The sequence below is a fragment of the Molothrus ater genome, chromosome 29 (assembly GCF_012460135.2).
Source record: "Molothrus ater isolate BHLD 08-10-18 breed brown headed cowbird chromosome 29, BPBGC_Mater_1.1, whole genome shotgun sequence".
Taxonomy (NCBI): Eukaryota; Metazoa; Chordata; class Aves; order Passeriformes; family Icteridae; genus Molothrus; species Molothrus ater.
The window spans coordinates 403,217-428,066 of NC_050506.2; the positions used below are offsets into that span (position 1 = coordinate 403,217).

At 52.3% G+C, this 24,850-nt stretch overlaps 1 protein-coding gene across 1 annotated transcript; it reads left to right on the forward strand.

Annotated features, from left to right (window-relative positions):
* The first annotated feature begins 32 nt into the window (after positions 1-32).
* Positions 33-23,418, forward strand: COPA (COPI coat complex subunit alpha). Its single transcript, XM_036397664.2, has 28 exons — positions 33-72; positions 246-355; positions 1,126-1,225; positions 2,797-2,932; positions 3,032-3,114; positions 4,215-4,365; positions 5,016-5,082; positions 6,267-6,342; positions 8,816-8,898; positions 9,861-10,000; positions 10,648-10,733; positions 11,589-11,727; positions 12,683-12,845; positions 13,882-14,028; positions 14,817-15,006; positions 15,654-15,749; positions 16,018-16,106; positions 16,528-16,651; positions 17,350-17,439; positions 17,522-17,631; positions 17,747-17,824; positions 17,966-18,034; positions 18,233-18,369; positions 19,207-19,393; positions 20,444-20,554; positions 20,971-21,132; positions 21,727-21,921; positions 22,932-23,418. Exons 1-28 carry the CDS (start codon positions 33-35, stop codon positions 22,989-22,991), a joined length of 3,219 nt encoding a protein of 1,072 aa, XP_036253557.1. The 3' UTR covers positions 22,992-23,418.
* The last annotated feature ends 1,432 nt before the right edge of the window (positions 23,419-24,850 follow it).

A 24,850-nucleotide genomic window follows, 5' to 3' on the forward strand; every position in this document is an offset into this window, starting at 1 on the left:
GGTGAGATTCCAGGGGAAAATCCATGGGAAAAATGGGAAAATCCATGGAAAAATGGGTGTGGGACATATCCGGTGAGATTCCATGGAAAAACTGGGAAAATCCATGGAAAAATGGGAATGGAGTGGGATGGACCAGAGCGTGAGGGTGTGTGGGACATATCGGTGAGATTCAGGGGGTGATCCATGGGAAACCTGGGTTTATCCCGGATTTATCCCGGGTTTTTCCGGGCTTTTCCGCGCTGCAGGGCTCCGGAAGAAGAACCTGTCCCCGGGCGCCGTGGAGTCGGACGTGCGCGGCATCACCGGCGTGGATCTGTTCGGCACCACCGACGCCGTGGTCAAACACGTGCTGGAGGTGCCGGGGGATCCAGGGGGATCCGGGGGGATCCAGGGGGGATCCAAGGGGAATCCAAGGGGGATCCATGGAAAATGGCAGAAAATCCATGGGGGATCCATGGGAAGCCTGTGGGAAATCCATTGGAAATCCATTGGAACTGTCAGAAATCCATGGGGGATCCACAGGGGATCCAAGGGGAATCCGTGGGGGATCCATGGGGGATCCATGGGGGATCCACAGGGAATCCATGGGGGATCCATGGAAAATGGCAGGGACTCCATGGGGAATCTGTGGGGAATCTGTGCGAAATGCATTGGAAATCTATTGGAAATCCATTGGAATTCTGTGGAAAATAGCAGGAAATCCGTGGGGAATCCATGGGAGGATCCATGGGAAACCTGTGGGAAATCCATTGGAAATTTGTGGGAAATCCATGGGAAACCCATTGGAATTCTGTGGGAAATCCATGGGGGATCCATTGGAATTCTGTGGGAAATCCATGGGGGATCCATTGGAATTCTGTGGGAAATCCATGAGGGATCCATTGGAATTCTGTGGGAAATCCCTGGAGGATCCATGGAAATCCCCTCACGCTTCAATCCCTGTCCTGGGGGGGATTCCAGAAGGAATTTTCTGCTTTTCCCCCCATTCCTGGGGGTTTCTCCCCATTCCTCTCATTGCCCCTGGATTTCCCCCATTCCCTGGATTTTTTCCCTGGATTTCCCTCATTCCCTGGATTTTTTCCCTGGATTTTTCCCCTGGATTTTCCCTCATTCCTGCTTTTCCAGGGCCATGACCGGGGCGTGAACTGGGCCGCCTTCCACCCCTCCATGCCCCTCATCGTGTCCGGGGCCGACGACCGCCAGGTCAAGATCTGGAGGATGAACGGTGAGGGAAAAAACGGGGAAAAAAATGGGGAAAAAACGGGGAAAAAATGGGGAAAATTGGGAAAAAAACGGGGAAAAAATGGGGAAAAACGGGGAAAAACGGGAAAAAAATGGGGAAAAACTGGGAAAAAAATGGGAAAAAACGGGGAAAAAAACGGGGAAAAAAAAAGGAAAAGTGGGAAAAAAACCGGGGAAAAATGGGGAAAAACCGAGAAGAAAAAGGGAAAAAAATGAGGAAAAAAAAAAAGGGAAAAAAAACGGAAAAAATGGGAAAAAAACCCAAGGAAAAAAATGGGAAAAAATGGGGAAAGAAATGGGAAAAAAAAACGAGAAGAAAAAGGAAAAAAAAACGAGGAAAAAAAAGGGAAAAAAACCCCAGGGAAAAATGGGAAAAAAAGGGAAAAAAAACCAGGGAAAAATGGGAAAAAAATGGGGAAAAAATGGGAAAAAAAAAAGGGAAAAAACCGGGAAAAAGGCTCGGGATTGTGCTGGGGATGGGGAAAAGTGGGAATCCCCCATTCCTGGTGTTTTCCTGCTTTTTCTCCCCAGTTTTGGGGAGCTTTTCCCTTCCCATTCCTCCCATTTTCCAGGGTTTTTTTCCCCCCTTTCCTCCCGTTTCCCTTTCTATTCTCCCCCATTCCTCCTTTTTTTTCCCCAGGGTTTTCCCCCACTTCTCCCATTCTCCCGCTGCTTTTCCCCATCCCATGAATTTTTTTCCCTTTGTCCCTGAATTTCCCCCCAAATCCCAGAGAACCCAAGCCATGGAATTTGCCCACGTCCAGGGCCGGTTTCTCCGTTTCTGGGCTGGTTTTTTCCCATTTCCCTGATGTTTCTCCCCAATTCCTTGGGCTCTTTCCCCATTTCCCTGCTGTTTCTCCCCATTCCATGAATATTTTTTCCCATTTCTCTGGGATTTTTTCCCTTTTTCCCTGGATTTTTCCAGAATCCAAGCCATGGAATTTGGCCACTTGCTGGGCTGCTTTCTCCCTTTCTCTGCTGTTTTTTCCCATTTTCCTGTTGTTTCTCCCCATTCCCCTGCTGGTTTTCCCATTTCTCTGTGTTTTTTCCCCATTTCTCCATGATTTTTCCCTTCCTCCCCAGATTTTTCCCTGATTTTTCCAGAATCCAAGTCCTGGGAGGTGGCCACTTGCCAAGCTGCTTTCTCCCTTTCTCTGCTGTTCTTTCCTCATTTTCCCGTTGTTTCTCCTCATTCCATGAATTTTTTCCCATTTCTCTGGGATTTTTTCCCCGTTTTCCCTGGATTTCCCCCTATTTTTCCCAGAATCCAAGGCCTGGGAGGTGACCACGTGCTGGGCTGGTTTCTCACTTTCTCCGCTGTTTTTTTCCCATTTTCCTGTTGTTTCTCCCCATTTCCCTGCTGTTTCTCCCCATTCCATGAATATTTTTTCCCATTTCTCCGGGATTTTTTCCCATTTCTCTGGGATGTTTTTTCCCATTTCTCTGGGTTTTTTCCCATTTCTCTGGGATTTTTTCCCATTTCTCTGGGATTTTTTCCCATTTCTCCGGGATTGTTTCCCCGTTTTCCCTGGATTTCCCCCTGTTTTTTCCCAGAATCCAAGGCCTGGGAGGTGGACACGTGCCGGGGCCACTACAACAACGTTTCCTGCGCCGTTTTCCACCCGCGCCAGGAGCTGATCCTCAGCAACTCCGAGGACAAGAGCATCCGGGTGTGGGACATGTCCAAGCGGTCAGTGCCGCCCCGGGGCCGGGAGGGGCCCTCGGCAGCGCCGGGAATTCCCGGGATTGGGGCAATTCCAGGATTTTTCCCCCTCCCCTCCACTTCCAGGACCGGAGTCCAGACGTTCCGGCGCGACCACGACCGGTTCTGGGTGCTGGCGGCGCATCCCAACCTCAACCTGTTCGCGGCCGGTGAGCCCCGGAATTCCAGCTGGGGATCCCAAAATACCCTTAGGAACCCCAAAGTTACAGCTGGGAACCCCCAAATTCCGGCTGAGAATTCCCAGATTCCGTCTGGGGATCCCCAAAATTCCATCTGGGAGCCCCCAAATTCCATCTGGGGATCCCCAAATTCTGGCTGGGAATTCCCAAAATTCCATTTGGGAACCCCCAAATTCCAGCTGGGAATCCCCAAAATTCCATCTGGGAACCCCAAAATACCCTTAGGAACCCCGAAGTTACAGCTGGGAACCCCCGAATTCTGGCTGGGAACCCCGAAATTCCAGCTGGGGATCCCCAAATTCCAGCTGTAACTCCGGGTATTTTTCCCTGGAATTCCCGGTGTAATTCCAGCTGTAATTCCAGGTATTTTCCCCTGGAATTCTCGGTGTTTTTTCCCTGGGATTCCCAGTGTAATTCCCGCTGCTATTCCGGGTGTTTTCCCCTGGAATTCCTGGTGTAATTCCCACTGCTATTCTGGTTGTTTTTCCCTGGAATTCCCAGTGTGATTCCCGCTGTAACTCCGGGTGTTTTTCCCTGGAATTCCGGGTGTTTTTCCCTGGAATTCCGGGTATTTTTCCCTGGAATTCCGGGTATTTTTCCCCGGAATTCCTTGTGTTTTCCCCGCTGTATCTCTGGGTGTGATTCCCGCTGTATCTCTGGGTGTGATTCTCGCTGTATCTCCGGATGTTTTCCCCTGTATCTCCGGGTGTTTTCCCCTGTAACTCCGGGTGTTTTCCCGCTGTATCTCCGGGTGTTTTTCCCGCTGTAACTCCGGGTGTTTTTCCCTGGAATTCCCGGTGTTTTTCCCGCTGTAACTCCGGGTGTTTTCCCGCTGTAATTCCGGGTGTTTTCCCGCTGTATCTCCGGATGTTTTTCCCTGTATCTCCGGGTGTTTTCCCCGCTGTAACTCCGGGTGTTTTTCCCTGGAATTCCCAGTGTTTTCCCCGCTGTAACTCCGGGTGTTTTTCCTGCTGTAACTCCGGGTGTTTTTCCCTGTATCTCCGGGTGTTTTCCCACTGTAACTCCGGGTGTTTTTCCCGCTGTAACTCCGGGTGTGTTTCCCCGCCCAGGCCACGACGGGGGCATGCTGGTGTTCAAGCTGGAGCGGGAGCGGCCGGCGCTGGCCGTGCACGGGAATTCCCTGTTCTACGTCAAGGATCGCTTCCTGCGGCAGCTCGACTTCGGCAGCTCCCGTGACGTGGCCGTCATGCAGCTCCGCAGGCACGGCGGGCCCAGGGCCCCAAACCCACCCCAAAATCCCCGAAACCCATCCCAAATCCACCCCGAAATCCACCCCAAAATCCACCCTGAAACCCATCCCAAATCCACCCCGAAACCCATCCCAAATCCACCCCAAAATCCCCGAAACCCATCCCAAATCCACCCCGAAACCCATCCCCAAATCCATCCTAAAATCCGTCCTAAAATCCCTGAAATCCATCCCAAAATCCACCCCAAAATCCCTGAAACCCATCCCCAAATCCACCCTGAAACCCATCCCCAAATCCATCCCAAAATCCCTGAAACCCATCCCCAAATCCACCCCAAAATCCATCCCAAAATCCCTGAAACCCATCCCCAAATCCATCCCCAAATCCATCCCCAAATCCATCCCCAAATCCATCCCAAACCACCTCAGAGTTCCCAAATTCCCCCAAATCCATCCCAAACCCCCCCAGAATTCCCAAATTCCCCCAAATCCGCCCCAACCCCCCCAGAATTCCCAAATTCCCCCAAATCCGCCCCAACCCCCCCCCAGAATTCCCAAATTCCCCCAAATCCGCCCCAAACCCCCCCAGAATTCCCGAATTCCCCCAAATCCGCCCCAGCCCCCCCCAGAATTCCCGAATTCCCGTTTTTTTCCTTCCCAGCGGCTCCAAGTTCCCGGTGTTCAGCATGAGCTACAACCCAGCTGAGAACTCCGTGCTGCTCTGCACCGTGAGTCCCAAAATCCCGGGGTTTTTGGGGGAAAATCCCCCAAATCCCCGACCCTGGGGGAAAACCCCTCCAATCCCACTTTATTCCTCCGAAAAATCCCTCAAATTCCACTTTTTTGGGGCAGAAAATCCCTCAAATTCCTGGTTTTTTGGGGCAGAAAATCCCTTGAATTTTTGGTTTTTTTGGGGCAGAAAATCCCTTGAATTTTTGTTTTTTTTAAGGAGGAAATCCCTCACATTCCACTTTTTTGGGGCAGAAAATCCCTCAAATTCCTGTTTTTTTGGGGCAGAAAATCCCTTGAATTTTTTGGTTTTTTAGGGAGGAAATCCCTCAAATTGCACTTTTTTGGGGCAGAAAATCCCTCAAATCCCTGGGGTTTTTTTTTTGGGGGGGGAAAAATCTCAATCCCTCAAATTCCATTTTTTTGGGGTGGGGAAAAACCTCTCAAATACCACATTTTTTAAAATGGGAAAATGCCTTAAATTCCTCCTTTTTTCTGAGGAAAAAGTCTCTTAAATTCCTCTTTTCTGGGAAAAATCCCTTAAATTCTGCAGTGTTTTTTGGGGGGGGGAAATCCCTTAAATTCCACTCTTTTTTTTGGGGGGAAATCCCTTAAATTCCACATTTTTTGGGGGGAAACAATCTCTTAAATTCCATGGGGTTTTTTTTGGGGGAAAAATGCCTCAAACCCCTGATTTTTTGGAGAAAAAAATGCCTCAAATCCCTGATTTTTTTTTGGGAAAAATGCCTCAAACCCCTGATTTTTTTGGGGGGGGGAAAATGCCTCAAACCCCTGATTTTTTTGGGGGGGGGAAAATGCCTCAAACCCCTGATTTTTTTTTTTGGGGGGAAAAATGCCTCAAACCCCTGATTTTTTGGGGGTAAAAATGCCTCAAACCCCTGATTTTTTGGGGGTAAAAATGCCTCAAACCCCTGATTTTTTTTGGGGAAAAAGTGCCTCAAACCCCTGATTTTTTGGAGAAAAAAAACCTCAAATCCCTGATTTTTTTTTTGGGAAAAATCCCTCAAATCCCTGATTTTTTTGGGGGTAAAAATGCCTCAAACCCCTGATTTTTTTGGGGGAAAAATCCCTCAAATCCCTGATTTTTTTTTTAAAAATGCCTCAAACCCCTGATTTTTTTTGGGTAAAAATGCCCTAAAATGCCCCATTTTTCCTCCCACAGCGAGCCAGCAACCTGGAGAACAGCACCTACGACCTGTACACCATTCCCAAGGACGCAGATTCCCAAAATCCCGACGGTGGGTGCGGCCCGAGCTCCCAAAAACCCCAGGAATTCCCATCCTTTATCCCCAAAAATCTCCTTTTTTTCCCCCAAATTTTTCGTTTTTTTCCCCCTGTTTTTTTTTTTTGGCAGCTTTCCCCCCTTCTCCCTTTGAAAAATTCAAACTTTTCCAGCCCCCCATCCATATTTTAGCAGGAATTTCTCCTTTCCCTTCCCAAATTTTTCCTCCCAGCTGGAGATTTCCTGGCTCTGTCCAGACTTGATGGATCTCAGGCCGATTTTTGGGATGTTTCATCCACAAAAAAAAAAACCCTTTAAAAGTGACAATCCCAGGAATGATTTTGGTTTTTTTTCCCTTTCTTGGCAAATTCCACCTGATTTTTTATTTTAGTTTTTATGGGGTGGGAGGAATTTACGATCCCAAGCCTTGATTTAATGGGATGAAAACTCCCAAATTATTGGGTTTTTGTCCCGGTTTTAAATCCCAGCTGCTCCCCCCGCCAGGGAGCAGTGATGGATTTGGGGCCTTTTCCAGGGATTTATGGATTCCGGAGGGTTTTTGGAGCGGGGAATATTTCCCTGCTGGGGCGGATTTGGAGGCAAAGAACGGGGACAAAAAAACAAACAAAAAAAAAAATTGGTTTTTTTTTTGGGAAGTTTTTCCAGCTGGGATATTGGGAAGATCAATCAAATCCCTGGATTTGATGGAGGAGCAGCTGGGTCCCAAAAAACAAAAAGAGGGAAAAGGGAAAATTCCGCAGCCAGAGGAGGGAGAAGGGCCCGGCCTCGGGGAGGGTTTGGGGACAAAACCCTCAAATCCTTGAGTTTTTGGGAAAAATCCTTTAAATCCCTGAGCTTTTTGGGGAAAAATCCCTCAACCTCCACATTTTTGGGGGGAAAATCCCTCAAATTCCACTTCTTTATTTATTTTTTTTTTTTAATTCATCAAATCCCACAGTTTTGGGAAAGATTCCTCAAATCCCGCAGTTTTGGGACAAACCCCTCAAATTCCGCATTTTTTGGGAGGAAAACCCCTCGAGTTCCACATTTCGGGGATTTTCAGGGATTTTCAGGGCCTTTTCTGGCTGAAAATTCGGGATTTTTATGGAATATCTGAGGCTGGAGCAGCCTGGGACGGGGGCATTGCCCCATGGAATGGGAGGGGGCTTTGGGTCCCTTCTGATCCCAAAAATTCCGGGATTCTGGGATGCGAATCCAGGAGGAATCCGGATCCCATGCCGGCTTCTGAACCCCATCCCACAAATCCCACTCGTCCCATAAAATCCCATTGGTCTCATCCCACTGATCCCACAAATCCCACTGATTCCTTATTGCCATCCCAACCCCATCCTGTCCTATCCCGTGAATCCCACAAATCCTACCCTGTAAATCCCCTTTTATAAATCTCATCCCGTCATTCCCATCGATCCCATCCCAATCCCATTCTTTCAGCCTCATCCCATAAACCCCATCCCAATCCTATTCTTTAAATCCCATCCCCTGAATCTCATTCCAGTCCCATGCCATAAATCCCAGTCCCATCCTGTAATTCCTATCCCATCCCATAAATCCCATCCCATAAATCCCATCCTGTAGATCCCATTGTATAAATCTCATCCCACCCTATAAATCCCATTGATCCCATCCCAATCCTGTCCTATCAATCCCGTCCCATAAACCCCGTCCTAATGGATTGATCCCGGGTTTATCCCGGGTTTATCTGGGGTTGATCCCGGCCAGATTCCTGGGGTTGATCCCGGGTTTATCTGGGGTTAATCCTGGGTTGATCCCGGCCAGATTCCCAGGGTTTATCCTGGGTTTATCCCGGGTTTATCCTGGGTTGATCCTGGCCGGATTCCGGGGTTTATCCTGGGTTTATCCTGGGTTTATCTGGGGTTGATCCCAGCCGAATTCCAGGCTTTATCCTGGGTTGATCCCAGCCAGATTCCCAGAGTTTATCCCGGGTTTATCCGGGGTTGATCCTGGGTTAATCCCGGGTTAATCCCGGGTTGATCCCAGCCGGATTCTGGGGTTGATCCCGGGTTTATCCAGGGTTTATCCCAGGTTGATCCCGGCCGGATTCCCAGTTTGATCCTGGGTTTATCTGGGGTTTATCCTGGGTTGATCCTGGCCAGATTCCCAGTTTGATCCCGGGTTTATCTGGGGTTAATCCTGGGTTGATCCCGGCCGGATTCCCAGTTTGATCCTGGGTTTATCCGGGGTTTATCCTGGGTTGATCCCGGCCGGATTCCTGGGGTTGATCCCGGGTTTATCCGGGGTTAATCCCGGGTTGATCCCGGCCGGATTCCCAGTTTGATCCCGGGTTAATCCTGGGTTGATCCCGACCGGATTCCCAGTTTGATCCCGGGTTTATCTGGGGTTGATCCCAGCTGGATTCCGGGGTTGATCCTGGGTCAATCCTGGGTTTATCCCGGGTTGATCCCGGCCGGATTCCCAGTTTGATCCCGTGGTTTTTTTTGGGATCGCAGCTCCGGAGGGGAAGCGCTCCTCGGGGCTCACGGCCGTGTGGGTGGCGCGGAACCGATTCGCCGTCCTGGACAGGATGCACTCGGTGAGATCCCGGGAAAAACCGGGAAAAAAAACGGGAAAAACCAGGAAAAAAATGGGAAATCGGGACGATGGGATCAGATCCAGGGGGGCCCTGGTCCCAAAAAAAGGGGCTGGGATTGGGATAACAGGGATTGGATCCAGAGGGGCCTGATCCCAATTAAGAGTGGTTGGAAAAGTGGGAGGTTGGGATAACGGGGATCAGATCCAGGGGTGCCTGATCCCCAGAAAAAGGGTTGGGATTGGGATACTGGGGATTGGGATAATGGGGATCAGATCCAAGGGGGGACCTGATACCAATAAACCTGGGATTGGGATAACAGGGATTGGATCCAGAGGAACCTGATCCCAGAAAGAAAAAGGGGTGGGAAAAGCAGGAACGGGGCTGGAGCAGCTGGAGAAGGGAATGGAGGATCCTGAGGGAGCTGGGGGGGCTGATCCCAGAGAAAAGGGGGATCCAGGGGGGAATTGGGATCTGATCCCAGGGAATGGGGCAGGACAAGAGGGAACGGCCTCGGGCTGTGCCAGGGCTGGAAATTTGGGATGATTTTTCCATGGAAAAAGGGTTGGGAAGTGTCAGAAGGGGCTCAGGGGGGGTTGGATCCCCATCCCTGGAGGTGTCCGAGGGATTCCCGGGATTTGGGTTGGGTTTGATGCTTTTCCAACCTCCAAAACCCCGGAATTCCGGGAAAACCCTGATTCCCAACCCAGCTCTTTGTGCTCCCTCAAAAACAGTGGGAAAAATCCTGGAAAAACCCAACTCTGCTCCAGCCCAAGGGGCACAAAACCCTCCCTGCCTTCCCTAAAAACCCCACCAAAATCTGGGAATTCCCCCCGAAATCTGGGATTTCCCCCCAAAATCTGGGAATTCCCCCCGAAATCTGGGAATTCCCCCCAAAATCTGGGAATTCCCCCCAAAATCTGGGAATTCCCCCTAAAATCCGGGAATTCTCTTCCTGGGGGCAGATCCTGATCAAGAACCTGAAGAACGAGATCACCAAGAAGGTTCCGGTTCCCAACTGCGACGAGATTTTCTACGCGGGCACCGGGAACCTGCTCCTGAGGGACTCCGACTCCATCACCCTCTTCGACGTCCAGCAGAAAAGGTGGGGATTTTCCGGGAATTTTCTGGGAATTTTCCGGGAATTCTGCACCTAAAACCTGCTTTTTGTGCGCCAAATCCTGTTTTTTTTTCCACCGTAAATCCTCCTCTTTTTTCACCCCAAATCCTGTTTTTCTTTCCCCTAAATCCCCTTTTTTTCCCCCCTAAATCCTGGGTTTTTTCCTTCCCAAATCCCTTTTGTTTTTCCCCCCTAAATCCCACTTTCCCCACCCCAAATCCTGCTTGTTCCTGTGGAGAGCTGGGAAAGGCTGGAGAAGGGATCTGCTGGGGGTTTTTTGGGATCTGCTGGGAGTTTTTGGGATCTGGGTTTTTTTTGGGATCTGCTGGGTTTTTTTGGGGACTCTGCTGGGGGTTTTTGGGATCTGGATTTTTTTTTTGGGATCTGGGGTTTTTTTGGGGAATCTGCTGGGGGTTTTTGGGATCTGGTTTTTTTTTTTGGGATCTGGTTTTTTTTTTGGGATCTGTTTTTTTTTTAGGATCTGGGGGTTTTTTGGGATCTGCTGGGGGTTTTTGGGATCTGGGTTTTTTTTGGGATCTGCTGGGTTTTTTTTTGAGATCCACTGGGGTTTTTTGGGATCCCAGGGCTGGATTTTGGGCCATTCCCTGATCCGGGATCTGGGATTTTTCCAGGACCTTGGCCTCGGTGAAGATCTCCAAGGTGAAGTACGTGATCTGGTCGGCCGACATGTCCCACGTGGCGCTGCTGGCCAAGCACGGTGAGCTCCGGGGGAAAATTCCCATTATTCCCATCCCCATCCTGGTCCCTGTTCTCATTCCCATTCCTGTAATTCTCATTCTCGTTCCCATTATTCCCATCCCCATTCCCTTAATTCCCACAATCCCTGTTATTCCCATCCCCATCCCCGTTCTCAATCCTATTCCTGTAATTCCCATTACTCCTGTTACCCAAGTTATTCCCGTAATTCCCTCGTTCCCATTGTTCCTGTCATTGCCATCATTCCCGTAATTCCCTCGTTCCCGGGTTCCCGTCATACCCTGCAATTCCCATCCTGTAATTCCAGTTCCCTCATTCCCTGCAATTCCCATCATTCCTGTAATTCCCTCATTCCCATCATTCCCATAATTCCCTCATTCCCTGCAATTCCCATCATTCTTGTAATTCCCTCATTCCCCTCATTCCCTGCAATTCCCGTAATTCCCGGGTTCCCTCTGTTCCCATAATTCCCTCATTCCCTGCAATTCCCATCATTCCCGTAATTCCCTGCAATTCCCATCATTCCCATCATTCCCGTAATTCCCTGCAATTCCCATCATTCCTGTAATTCCCTGCAATTCCCATCATTCCCTCATTCCCTGCAATTCCCATCATTCCTGTAATTCCCTCATTCCCATCATTCCCATCATTCCCGTAATTCCCTGCAATTCCCATCATTCCCGTAATTCCCGGGTTCCCTCTGTTCCCATAACTCCATCATTCCCGTCGTTCCCTGCAATCCTTGCAATGCCCTCAATCCCTGGGTTCCCTCCGTTCCCACCGTTCCCGTAATTCATTCCCTCATTCCCGTTATTCCGGTCGTTCCCCGCAATTCCCGGTTTCCCTCCGTTCCCAGCCATCCTGATCTGCAACCGGAAGCTGGAGTCGCTGTGCCAGATCCACGAGAACATCCGGGTCAAGAGCGGCGCCTGGGACGAGAGCGGCGTCTTCATCTACACCACCAGCAACCACATCAAATACGCCGTCACCTCGGGGTCAGCCCTGCTCCGGGAGCGGGAGGGGCGGGAATTCCCGCCGGGAATGGGCGGGAATCGTCACCGGGAATGGAGGGAATTGTCACCGGGAATGGAGGGAATCGTCACTGGGAATGGGCAGGAATTGTCACCGGGAATGGAGGGAATCGTCACCGGGAATGGAGGGAATTGTCACTGGGATGGGTGGGAATTGTCACTGGGATGGTGACAGGAATTGTCACCGGGATGGGCGGGAATTGTCACCGGGAATGGAGGGAATCGTCACTGGGATGGGTGGGAATTGTCACTGGGATGGTGACAGGAATTGTCACCGGGATGGGCGGGAATTGTCACCGGGAATGGAGGGAATCGTCACTGCGATGGGCGGGAATTGTCACTGGGAATGGAGGGAATCGTCACCGGGATGGGTGGGAATCGTCACTGGGAATGGAGGGAATCGTCACCGGGAATGGAGGGAATCGTCACCGGGAATGGAGGGAATCATCACCAGGATGGGTGGGAATTGTCACTGGGATGGTGACAGGAATTGTCACCGGGATGGGCGGGAATTGTCACCAGGATGGGCGGGAATTGTCACCGGGAGGGGCAGGAATCGTCACTGGGAATGGAAGGAATCGTCACCAGGATGGGCGGGAATTGTCACCGGGATGGGCAGGAGTTCCTTGGATGGTCAGGAGCTCACTGGGATGGCTGGAATTCCCTGGGATGGTGACAGGAATTCCCTGGCACGGTCAGGAACTGTCACTGGGATGGCGACAGGAATTCTCACTGGGATGGCGACAGGAGTTCCTTGGGATGGTTGGGAGTTCCCTGGGATGGTCAGGAATTCTCACCAGGATGGTGTGGACTTCTCTGTGAGCTCACCAGGAATTCCCTGGCATGTCTGGGAATTCTCTCTCCCCGGGAATTCTCCCCGGGAATTCCCACCGGGAATGTCGCCCCCTCCCCGGCGCAGGGACCACGGGATCATCCGCACGCTGGACCTGCCCATCTACGTGACGCGCGTGAAGGGCAACAACGTTTACTGCCTGGACCGGGAGTGCCGGCCCCGCGTGCTCACCATCGACCCCACCGAGTTCCGCTTCAAGCTCGCCCTCATCAACAGGAAATACGATGAGGTCAGGGATGAACCTGGGAATGGGATTGGAAATGGGAAAAAATAGGGGAAAAGCGGGTTTGGGAATGAGGGAAGAGTGGGGTTGGGAATGGTGGATCAAAATCGGGAGTGCTCAGCATCGACCCCACCAAGCCGCTTCAAACTCGCCCTCATCAAGAGGAAATAGGATGGGGTCAGGAATAAGCCTGGGAATGGGGAAAAGTGGGAAAAAATGGGATTGGGAATTGGGGAAAAATGGGGGGAAATGGGGTTGGGAACGAGGGAAAAGCGGGGTTGGGAATGGCGGGTGAAAATCGGGAGTGCCGGCCCCACGTGCTCAGCATCGACCCCGCCGAGTTCCGCCTCAAACTCGCCCTCATCCACAGGGAAGTTTGGTGAGGTCAGGAAACAAATCTGGGAATGGGGAAAAGTGTAGGATTCCCTGAGGATTCTGGATTTGGGAGTAGGGGCTGCAGCCTTCGGGAATAGGGGCTGGCAAAGCCTTTCCTGAAGATGGGAAAAGCCTTTCCTGAGGGTGCTTGGAAGGGCCTCTCCCAAGGAGAGGAAGAGCCTTTCCCAGGGATGGAAGATTCTTTCCCAAGGCTTTTGGGAAGAGCCTTTCCCCAGGATTTTCAGGAAGAGTTTTTCCCAGGGATTTTCAGGAAGAGCCTTTCCCAAGGGATTTTGGGAAGAGCTTTTCCCAAGGGATTTTGGGAAGAGCCTTTCCCCAGGATTTTTAGGAAGAGCCTTTCCCAAGGGATTTTTAGGAAGAGCCTTTCCTAAGGGATTTTGGGAAGAGCCTTTCCCAGGGATGGAATATCCTTTCTCAACGCTTTTGGGAAGAGCCTTTCCCCAGGATTTTTGGGAAGAGCCTTTCCCCAGGATTTTTAGGAAGAGCTTTTCCCAAGGGATTTTGGGAAGAGCCTTTCCCAAGGGATTTTTAGGAAGAGCCTTTCCGCAGGGATTTTGGGAAGAGCATTTCCCCAGGGATTTTGGGAAGAGCCTTTCCCCAGGGATTTTGGGAAGAGCCTTTCCCCAGGATCTGGGCCTGCCCGCAGGTGCTGCACATGGTGCGGAACGCCAAGCTGGTGGGGCAGTCGATCATCGCCTACCTGCAGCGCAAGGGCTACCCCGAGGTGGCCCTGCACTTCGTCAAGGACGAGAAAACGCGCTTCAGCCTGGCCCTGGAGTGCGGCAACATCGAGGTGACGCCGGCTCTGGGGACATTCCGGGGCTTTCTGGGACGTTCCGGGGCTTTTTGGGACGTTCTGGGGCACGTGGGGATGTTTTGGGAAAAACGCGCCTCAGCCTGGCCCTGGAGTGCGGCAGCACGGAGGTGACGCCAGCTTCTGGGATGTTCCGGGGCATTTTGGGACACTGTGGGAAGTTTGGGGGCGTTCTCAGCCGCTTTGAGGCGTTTTGGGACATTCTGGGAAGTTTGGTTTTGGGTATTTTGGGACGTTTTTGGGACGTTCCCTGGGAACAGATCGCCCTGGAGGCAGCCGAGGCTCGGACAGCAAGGGCTGCTGGGAGAGGCTGGGCGAGGTGGCCCTGCCACCATCCCTGCTCTCATTCCCCATTCCCGACCCCATTCCCAGTCCCATTCCCAGTCCCTCTGACCCCATTCCCGATCCCTCTAACCCCAGAATTCCCTGTCACAGATCGCCCTGGAGGCAGCAGCCAAGGCTCTGGATGACAAGGGCTGCCAGGGGAAGTGGCTGTGCTGCAATCCCTGCTCCCATTCCCCAGTTCTAACCCCATTCCCAATCCCTCTGACCCCATTCCCAATCCCTCTGACCCCATTCCCGATCCCTCTAACCCCAAAATTCCCTGTCACAGATCGCCCTGGAGGCAGCAGCCAAGGCTCTGGATGACAAGGGCTGGGCGAGGTGGCCCTGCCGCTATCCCTGCTCCCATTCCCCATTCCCGACCCCATTCCCAGTCCCTCTGACCCCATTCCCGATCCCTCTGACCCCGGAATTCCCTGTCACAGATCGCCCTGGAGGCAGCCAAGGCGCTGGACGACAAGGGCTGCTGGGAGAAGCTGGGCGAGGTGGCCCTGCTGCAGGGCAACCACCAGGTGGTGGAGATGTGCTACCAGCGCACCAAGAACTTCGACCGCCTCTCCTTCCTCTACCTCATCACCGGCAACCTGGAGAAGCTCCGCAAGATGATGAAGATCGGTGAGAGCCCCGGCATTCCCGCCGGGAATCCCGCCTGATTCCCGCTTTTCCTGGGTTGGGAATGGCAGCTGATTCCTGGTTTTATTGGGACCAGGAATGGCGGCTGATTCCCGGTTTTCCTGGGGCTGGGAACAGCGTCTGATTCCCGGTTTTCCCAGGGCTGGGAATGGCAGCTGATTCCTGGTTTTATTGGGGCCGGGAATCCCGGCTGATTCCCGGTTTTCCTGAGCTGGGAACGGCGGCTGATTCCTGGTTTTCCTGGGGCTGGAAGAGCAGCTGATTCCCGGTTTTATTGGGTTGGGAACGGCGGCTGATTCCCGGTTTTCCTGGGGCTGGGAACGGCAGCTGATTCCCAGTTTTCCTGGGGCTGGGAATCTGACTGATTCCAGGTTTTATTGGGTTGGGAATGGCAGCTGATTCCTGGTTTTATTGGGTTGGGAATGGCAGCTGATTCCTGGTTTTATTGGGACCAGGAACGGCAGCTGATTCCCAGTTTTCCTGGGGCTGGGAATCTGACTGATTCCAGGTTTTCCTGGGGCTGGAGCAGCGGCTGATTCCCAGTTTTATTGGGTTGGGAACGGCGGCTGATTCCCGGTTTTCCCGGTCTCGGGAACGGCGGCTGATTCCCGGTTTTCCCATTTTTCCAGCGGAGATCCGGAAGGACATGAGCGGGCACTACCAGAACGCGCTGTACCTGGGGGACGTGGCCGAGAGGGTGCGGATCCTGCGGAACTGCGGCCAGAGTGAGTCATTCCCGATGGAATTCCGGGAATTCCGGGCACGGGGAGTCCTTCCCAATGGGAATTCTGGGGCTTCCAGGCATGGGGAGTCCTTCCTGACAGGAATTCTGGGCAGAGGAAGTCATTCCCGCCAGGAATGCTGCCCTGGAAGTTCAGGAAAGGCTCTTGGATCCCCAAGCATTTCTGTTACTCCAGTGGTTATTCCCATTATTCCAACGGCCATTCCCAGTGTTTCCCGTTATTCCTGTGGCCATTCCCGTTATTTTTCCAGAGTCCCTGGCGTTCCTGACGGCCGCCACGCACGGGCTGGACGAGGAGGCCGAGAGCCTGCGGGAATCCTTCGATCCCGAGAAGGAGACGGTGGGAACGCTGGGAAAAACTCCGGGAAAAACTTTGGGAGTTTGGGAGGGAGGGGATGGGGATGGGCCTGGGAGAAATCCTGGGAAACTCCTAGAATTCGGGAAGGAGGGAAGGGGTGGTGGCTCCTGGAAAACTCCTGGAATTCGGGAAGGGAACAGTGGGGTCCGGTGAGGAAAACACCTGGAATTTGGGAAGGAGGGAATGGTGGGGATGGAGGAAATCCTGGAAAACTCCTGGAATTCAGGAAGGAGTGGATAGGGGGCTCCTGGAAAAACTCCAGGAATTTAGAAAGGGAACTGTGGGTTCCAGTGGGGAGAACTCCTGGAAAACTCCAGGGATGTGGGAAGGAGCTGTTAACGGCGAGGCAGCTCCTTCCCGGGATTTTCCCGGCGCATCCCGACGTTTTCCCGGCGTGTCCCAGATCCCGGCCGTGGATCCCGAGGCGCGGCTGCTGCAGCCGCCGGCCCCGGTGCTGCCCCTGGACACCAACTGGCCCCTGCTGACCGTGTCCAAGGGCTTCTTCGAGGGCTCCATCGCCGGGAAAGGTCGGCGTTCCCCGCATTCCCGGCATTCCCGGCGTTTGGGATGGGCGCTGGGAGGTTGCTGTGGTCCTGGCAAACCCATGGAATGTTCTGGGAATTGGGGAAAAAGGGGCTGGGAAAACTGGGGAAGGGTGTGGGGTGTGAGGCCATGGGGGTGGGAGGGACTGGGAATGGGATCAGGGCTGGGATTGACCCCTGGGAATGGGATCAGGCTGGGATTGACCCCTGGGAGTGGGATCAGGGCTGGAATTGATCCCTGGGAATTGGATTGACCCCTGGGAATGGGATCAGGGCTGGAATTGACCCCTGGGAATGGGATTGACCCCTGGGAATGGGATCAGGGCTGGAATTGAGCCCTGGGAATGGGATCAGGGCTGGGATTGACCCCTGGGAATGGGATCAGGGCTGGGATTGACCCCTGGGAATGGGATTGACCCCTGGGAATGGGATCAGGGCTGGGATTGACCCCTGGGAGTGGGATTGACCCCTGGGAATGGGATCAGGGCTGGGATTGTAATTCCTGGAATTCAGAGTGGGCGTCCAGCTGGGGATGAGCCCCATGATCCTGGAGCTCCCCCCACCCTCATAAATCCCGAAATTCCGCAAAATCCCACCCCGAGATGCCACAGCACAGAGGCAGGGTGGGGTGTTCCCCTCATGGAATTATTTTCCAAGGGTCTTTCCCTGTTTTTTTTTTTCAGGGAAAGGAGGAGCCCTGGCTGCCGACATCGACATCGACACCGTGGGCACCGAGGGCTGGGGCGAGGACGCCGAGCTGCAGCTGGATGAAGGTGGGAAAACCCTGGAATTTCCCTTGGGAAAGCTCCATTCCCCCGCCCGTGGGACCCCTGTGACGTTCCCTGCTCCCTGCAGACGGATTCGTGGATGCCGGGGAAGGATTCGGAGAGGAAGGAACGGGAAAAGGGCAGGAGGAAGGAGGAGGATGGGAGGTGGAAGAAGATTTGGATCTTCCCCCCGAGCTGGTAGGAGAATCCTGGGGAGTCCCAGCGCCAATTCCTGGGGAATTTGGGAGGCAGGGAATGTTCTGTGGGCTCATCCAGCTGGGGTTTCAGCTGGAATTCCGGGATTTTCCCTCAGGATGTCCCTGCCGGCCCTGCAGGAACGGCTGAGGATGGATTCTTTGTGCCTCCCACCAAAGGCACCAGCCCAGCCCAGGTAAAATCCTGGATTTCCTTGGAAAACCGGGGATTCCCTCCTTTTCCCTTTCTCTTTTTGGTTTTTATTTGGGATTTGTGAGCCCATTGTGGGAACTCTGCCCATCCCAATCCCACCTGGATTCCCTTCCCTCTTTCCCAGGTGTGGTGCAACAATTCCCAGCTCCCCGTGGATCACATCCTGGCAGGATCCTTCGAGACAGCCATGAGGGTGAGTTCTCCATGGAATTTTTAATGGAAGAACGCCTCCTTTCCCCTGAATCCTCACTTTGCATCCATCTGGGAATATTCCATCCCCGTTCTCCTGTGGACATGACCCAGAGCGAGGCCTCGGCGCTGCCTGATCCAGGTTTTCCCGACCCAATCCATGATTTTTTTTTGGTTTTTTTTTTTTTTTTTCCCCCCTCAGCTGCTCCATGACCAGGTGGGAGTGACCAACTTCGGGCCCTACAAGCAGCTCTTCCTGCAGACCTTCTCCCGGGGCAGGACGACATTCCAGGCTCTTCCCAGCCTCCCCGCCATGTACGGGTTCCCGCACCGCAACTGGTGAGCACTGGGACGCGCCTTTCCCGCCTTCCAGGGGTTTTTCCAGGGGAGAAATCCCGGATTTATGAGGCTGGGAACGAGCCCAGCCGGTCCGAGCTGGACGCTCAGAATTCCAGGAATTCCCTGGGCAGCTCCAGGGATGAGGAGGAGCCGGAATTCCCGGTTTGTGGAGAGAGCTGGGAATTGTGTGGGGGGGAAGAGATGGGTTTGGAGCTGAGCTCGGGGCAGAATCCAGGGAATGGAGCTGAAAAAGGGAATGGAGAATCCTGAGGGAGCTGAGGGTGGGCTCAGCCTGGAGAAAAGGGGGATCCAGGGGGAATTTGGGATCTGCCAGCGGGGATTTGGGATCAGATCCCAGGGAATGGAGATGGGATGAGAGGGAACTCCTCAAGTTGCACCAGGGCAGGTTTAGGCTGGACATTCAGGGGAATTTTTCCATGGAAAAGCATTGGAAAATTCCATTTTTCCATGGAATTTTTCCATGGAAAAGCATTGGGAACCATTTTCCCAAAATTCCATTTTCCATGTACTTTTTCCATGGAAAAGCACCAGGCCAGGTTTAGGTTGGATATTTGGGAGAATTTTTCCATGGAAAAGCACCAGGCCCGGTTTAGGATGGAAAAAGCACCATTTTTCCAATGGATTTTTTTTTCCATGGGAAAGCATCGGGAGCCATTGGAAGGGACTCGGGGAGGTGCATTCCCATCCCTGGGGGGAATTCCCAGGAATTCCTTGGGCCGCTCCGGGAATTCCACCCCACCCTCACCGGGCCCACACAACCCTCACCACCACCCTCGTCCCTAAACCCGGAATTCCGGAATTTTCTCGGGGCGGCAGGAAGGAGGCCGGGCTGAAGAACGCGCTGCCGGCCGTGGGGCTGAAGCTGAACGACCTGATCCAGCGGCTGCAGCTCTGCTACCAGCTGACCACGGCCGGCAAGTTCGAGGAGGCCGTGGAGAAATTCCGGCTGATCCTGCTCAGCGTGCCCCTGCTGGTGGTGGACAACAAGCAGGAGATCGCCGAGGTCAGGGGTGGGGCGGCGTCCCGGTGGGATTCCCGAGGGGGAAATGTGGGGATCCTGCCCTGAGAATGTGGGAATTCGCGAGGGGGGGAATGTGTGAATTCCTGCCTTGGAAAACACAGAATTTCTGAGGGAGAGGTGTTGGAATCCTGCCCTGAAAACCATGGAATTCCTGAGGGGGAAATGTGGGATTCGTGAGGGGCAAACGTGGAATTCGTGATGGGGGGAAATACGGGGATTTCTGAGGGAGGGAAATGTGGGAATTCCTGAGGGGGAAATGTGGGAATACTGCCCGGAAAAACATGGAATTCCTGAGGGGGAAATGTGGAAATTCCTGAAGGGAGTAAACATGGAATTTGTGAGGGGGAAATGTGGGATTTGTGAGGGGGAAATGTGGGAATTCCTGCCCTGAAAAACATGGAATTCCTGAGGGGGAAATGTGGAAATTTCTGAAGGGAGTAAACATGTAATTACTGAGGGGGAAAAGACGGGGATTTCTGAGGGAGGGAAATGTGGGAAATCCTGAGGGGGAAATGTGAGGATCCTGCCCTGAAAAACATGGAATTTCTGAAAGGGAAATGTGGGATCCATGAGGGGGAAATGTGGGAATTCCTGAGGGAAAAATGTGGGATTAGTGAGAGGAAAATGTGGGAACATGGAAAACATGGAATTCCATGAAAAACATGGGATTCCCCAGGGGGAAATACGGAAATTCCCAAGGGGGAAATGTGGAATTCCTGAGGGGGAAATGTGGGGATTCTGCCCTGAAAAAATATGGAATTCCTGAGGGGGGAAATGTGGGAATTCCTGAGGGGGAAAATGTGGGAATTCGTGAGGGGAAAATGTGGAAATTCCTGAAGGGGGGAAACACGGAATTCCTGAGGGGGAAATGTAGGAATTCCTGAGGGGAGAAATGTGAGAATTCCTGAGGGGAGAAATACGGGATTTCTGAGGGGGAAGTTGTGGGATTCCTGAGGGGGGAAACGTGGGATTTCCCATCCCGATCCTGGGGTGTCCCCAGGGAAGGGTTTGATCCCCGGTTTTGTCCCAAAGGCACAGCAACTGGTCGCCATATGCCGGGAATACATCGTGGGGTTGTCCATGGAGATCGAGAGGAAGAAACTGCCCAAAGAGACTCTGGAGCAGCAGAAGAGGATCTGTGAGGTGAGGGAGGCCTGAGGGGAAAAACAAGGAATTCCTGAGGGGAAAACATGGAATTCCTGAGGAGGGAAATGTGGAATTCCTGAGGGGGTAAATGAGAGACTTCTTGAGGGAGAAAACACAGAATTCTTGAGGGGGAAATGTGGGAATTTCTGAGGGGGAAAATGTGGGAATTCCTGAGGAGGGAAATGTGGAATTCCTGAGGGAGGAGATGAGGGAATTACTGAAAGGAAAACACAGAATTCATGAAGGGGAAATGTGGGATTTCTGAGGGGGAAATGTGAGATTCCTGAGGTGGTAAAAACCTCACTGGAAGTTTGGAATTCTGCCTTCAACGCAAACACAACAGGGGAAAAAAGGGATTCCCTGTCATAATTCCCGTTATTCCTAAGGATTTTAACCCTTGCTTTCCCTGGCAGATGGCCGCCTACTTCACACACTCCAACCTGCAGCCCGTGCACATGATCCTGGTGCTCCGCACCGCCCTCAACCTCTTCTTCAAGCTCAAGAACTTCAAAAGCGCTGCCACCTTCGCCCGGCGCCTGCTCGAGCTTGGCCCCAAGCCCGAGGTGGCCCAGCAGGTGAGACCCCAAATGGCCCTGTCCCCAAACTCAAGGGTGAGATCCTCAGATGAGGCCCTCAAGTTGGGAAACACCATTTTTGGGGTGTCCTTGTCCCCAAACCCGAGCTGAGGCCCTCAGGTGTGGAACCCTTCCTGTGATACCATTTTTGGGGTGTCCCTGTCCCCAAACCTCCACTGTGACCCTTTTTGGGGTATCCTTGTCCCCAGACTCCCACTGTGACCCATTTTGGGGTATCCCTGTCCCCAAACCCCCGCCATGACCCTTTTTGGGGTTATCCTTGTCCCTAAACTCCCACTATGACCCTTTTTATGGTGTCCCTGTCCCCAAACTCCCACTGTGACCCTTTTTGGGATGTCCCTGTCCCCAAACTCCCACTGTGACCTTTTTCTGGGGTATCCTTGCCCCAAACCCCCACTGTGACCCTTTTTGGGATGTCCCTGTCCCTAAACTCCCACTGTGACCCTTTTTGGGATGTCCCTGTCCCCAAACTCCCACTGTGACCCTTTTTAGGGTATCCCTGTCCCCCAACCTTTGCCGTGACCCATTTTGGGGTGTCCCCCTTCCCCGTGCTCACGGCGCTGCCCTTCCCAGACGCGGAAGATCCTGGCGGCGTGCGAGAAGAACCCCATTGACAGCCACCAGCTCAACTACGACCAGCACAACCCCTTCGACATCTGCGCCACCTCCTACCGCCCCATCTACCGCGGCAAAGCCGTGGAGAAGTGTCCCCTCAGCGGGGCCTGCTACAGCCCCGAGTTCCGGGGACAGATCTGCCGCGTCACCACGGTGAGGGGACACCGCTGGTTCTGTGGGAATTGCATCCCGCTGAGCTGTGGGCTGGGAGAAATCGGGGTTTAGAGGTGGTTTGAGGGGTCAGCGCTGCCCTCATGGGGGAAATTTTGTGGTTCCGGAGGGGGTTTGGGGTCTCTCCCGCAAGGGAGGCCTGTGGGAGTTGGGCCTGGTTGGGCTGGAGGAGGCTGAGGGGGAAACTTCTCCATCCATGGAAATATCTCAAATATCCATGGAAATACCTCAAATACTTGTGGAAATACCTTAAATATCCCCAAAAATCTCTCCTCTGAGGGGGGATTTGGGCTCTGGAGTGTTTTTCCCACAAGGGAGGCCTGTGGGAGTTGGGCCTGGTTGGTCTGGAGGAAGCTGAGGGGGAATCTCATCCATCCATGGAAATATCTTAAATGTCTGTGGAAATATCTTCAATATCCATGGAAATATCTCCTATAACTCCAAAAATCTCTCCTCTGAGAGGGGATTTAGGCTCTGGAGCCTTTTTCCCACAAGGGAGGCCTGTGGGAGTTGGGCCTGGTTGGTCGGTTGGAGACTGAGGGGGAAATTTATCCAGCTGTGGAAATAACTCCAATATCCGTGGAAATATCTTCAATATCCATGGAAACATCTCCAAAATGCCAAAAAAATCTCTCGTCTGAGAGGGGATTTGGGCTCTGAAGTTTTTCTCACAAGGGAGGCCTGTGAGAGTTGGGCCTGGTTGGTCTGGAGGAGGCTGAGGGGGAATCTCGTCCATCCAAAAAAAAAAATTCAATATCCATGGAAATATCTTAAATAACTCCTCAAATTTCCACACAAATCCCCCAAGAGATCTCAGGATGCTCCCAAACCCTTCCCAGAGCTCCCAGCACAGGCTCAGGAGTGACAGCCACAAAACCAACCCCTAAATCCTGAGTTTTCACCCCTAAATCCTGAATTTTCACCCCTAAATCCCGAATTTTCACCCCTAAATCCCGAATTTTCACCCCTGAATCCTCTCTTTGTCCCTGCAGGTGACGGAGATCGGGAAGGACGTGCTGGGGCTGCGCATCAGCCCCCTCCAGTTCCGCTAGGAATTCTCCTGGAGAAGGAAATTCCCAGTCCCCCACCCCAGCTTTCCCCCCACTCCCTCCCCTTGGCCATTCCCATCCTCTCTTCCCGGTTTTTCCCCACTCTGGAATGCCAGATTGGGGTTTTTTCCCCACATTTAGCAGGAATTTTTTTTCCTTGTTCCCAGAGCAATTTTCCTGTGCTTTTATCCCATTTTTTCCAGAGGGGGAAGGGGGGGCCTCTTCCCAAATCCTGGTTGTGACACAACCACCTCTGCTCCCCTTAAAATCCTAAAAAATTGCTAAAAAACCCTGGGATTGGCTCTGTAAATCCGAATCCAGGGAAATCCTGCTCCCTCTGGAAGTGTCTCTGTGTTTGTTGATTCCTCCTGTTGTCGCCATGGCAACTCAGTGAGCTCCCATTGTTAATAAAGTTCGTTAATGACCTGGATTTTCCTGATTTGCAGCTCAGGACACACCAAAAAGACCCTGGAATTTAATCCCTTTTCCCAGCTCTGCTTGGAGGGCTGGGAATTTTCCCGAGGAGGGGATTGGCTCTCCTGGGATGATTCGGAGCTGTGTGTGTTAATTAGTGGGGTGCAATTAACGCCCCAATTAACCCTGAGGGCCCGTCCCGCGTTTCCAGGTGGAGTTTTGTCCTTTGGCACTGCCGGGTTTGGCCCCAGGGCACGGAAAAGGCTCCGGGATTCCCAAATTTGGGTGGATTCCGGTGTTAATGGTTAGATGAGTGTTGTTTTCTGCGTGCTTTTGTTGTTTTGGGTTTCCTGTAACAATAAATCAACCTGTAATGAAAATAGAACAAGGTTATCGCCTTGTGTTAATATGTGTGTGTGGTGTTGTACTGCTCTGTATTGCAGGGTGAGCACAGGGTGAGCACACGGTGAGCGATACAGAGCAGTACAGAGCGATAGAGAGCGATAGAGAGCGATAGAGAGCGATACAGAGCGATACAGAGTGACACAGAGCGATACAGAGCAATACAGAGCGATACAGAGCAATACAGAGCGATACAGAGCAGTACAGAGCGATAGAGAGCGATACCGAGCGATACAGAGCGATACAGAGCGACACAGAACGACACAGTGATACAGAGCGATACAGAGCAGTACAGAGCGATACAGAGCGATACAGAGCAATACAGAGCGATACAGAGCAATACAGAGCAGTACAGAGCGATACAGAGCGATACCGAGCGATACAGAGCAGTACAGAGCAATACAACACCACACACACATTAAAGGTGAACTCTCTCCTCCTTGCTGTGACACCTGGGCTGGCAGGGATGACACAGTGACCTCTGCCAGCCCATGCTGCCTGTGCCATCACCTGGCACTGACGTGTTTGATGAAAATCCTTTTGCTGGGTTTTTTCTCCTGAGAAGCCTCAGAACAGAAATGGAACCAATAACAATCTGGTGGCTGTGGAGTGTGGGCTGGAGATGGTTTAGCAACAGGGGCATCTTGGGTTGGTCTCCTGTGCATTGTTTCTACTTGATGACCAATCATGGTCCAGCGGTGTCGGGGCTGTGAGCAGTCCCAGGTTTTTATTATTCATTCCTTTCCAGCTTTCTGATGTCTCCTTGCTCTTTTAGTGTAGTTCTAATATCTCATTTTCTTTTAATAGAATAGAGATCATAAAATAATATTTCAGCCTTCTGAAAGGGGGAGTCAAGATTCTCATCTCCTCCCTTGTCCTGGGGACCCTCAAACACCACCAGAATCAGCGGCCGAGCGGGTCTGGGCAGCAGCAAATGAAAGAAAATAAAAAGCTTTAAAAATAGAAAAATAAAAAAATTAATGAAGAAATAAAATTAAAAAAACCCAAAAGCTTTAAGAATAGAAAAATTAAAAAATAAAATAAAA

What these genes read in the sequence shown, in the direction of transcription:
- COPA (XM_036397664.2), top strand. Translation starts at nt 33, where the DNA reads ATGGGAAAATCCATGGAAAAATGGGTGTGGGACATATCCG. An exon ending in GGCGCTGCTGGCCAAGCACG is followed by an intron (nt 10,734 to 11,588) that starts GTGAGCTCCGGG and finishes CTCCGTTCCCAG; the next exon opens with CCATCCTGATCTGCAACCGG. An exon ending in AGATCTGCCGCGTCACCACG is followed by an intron (nt 21,922 to 22,931) that starts GTGAGGGGACAC and finishes TTGTCCCTGCAG; the next exon opens with GTGACGGAGATCGGGAAGGA.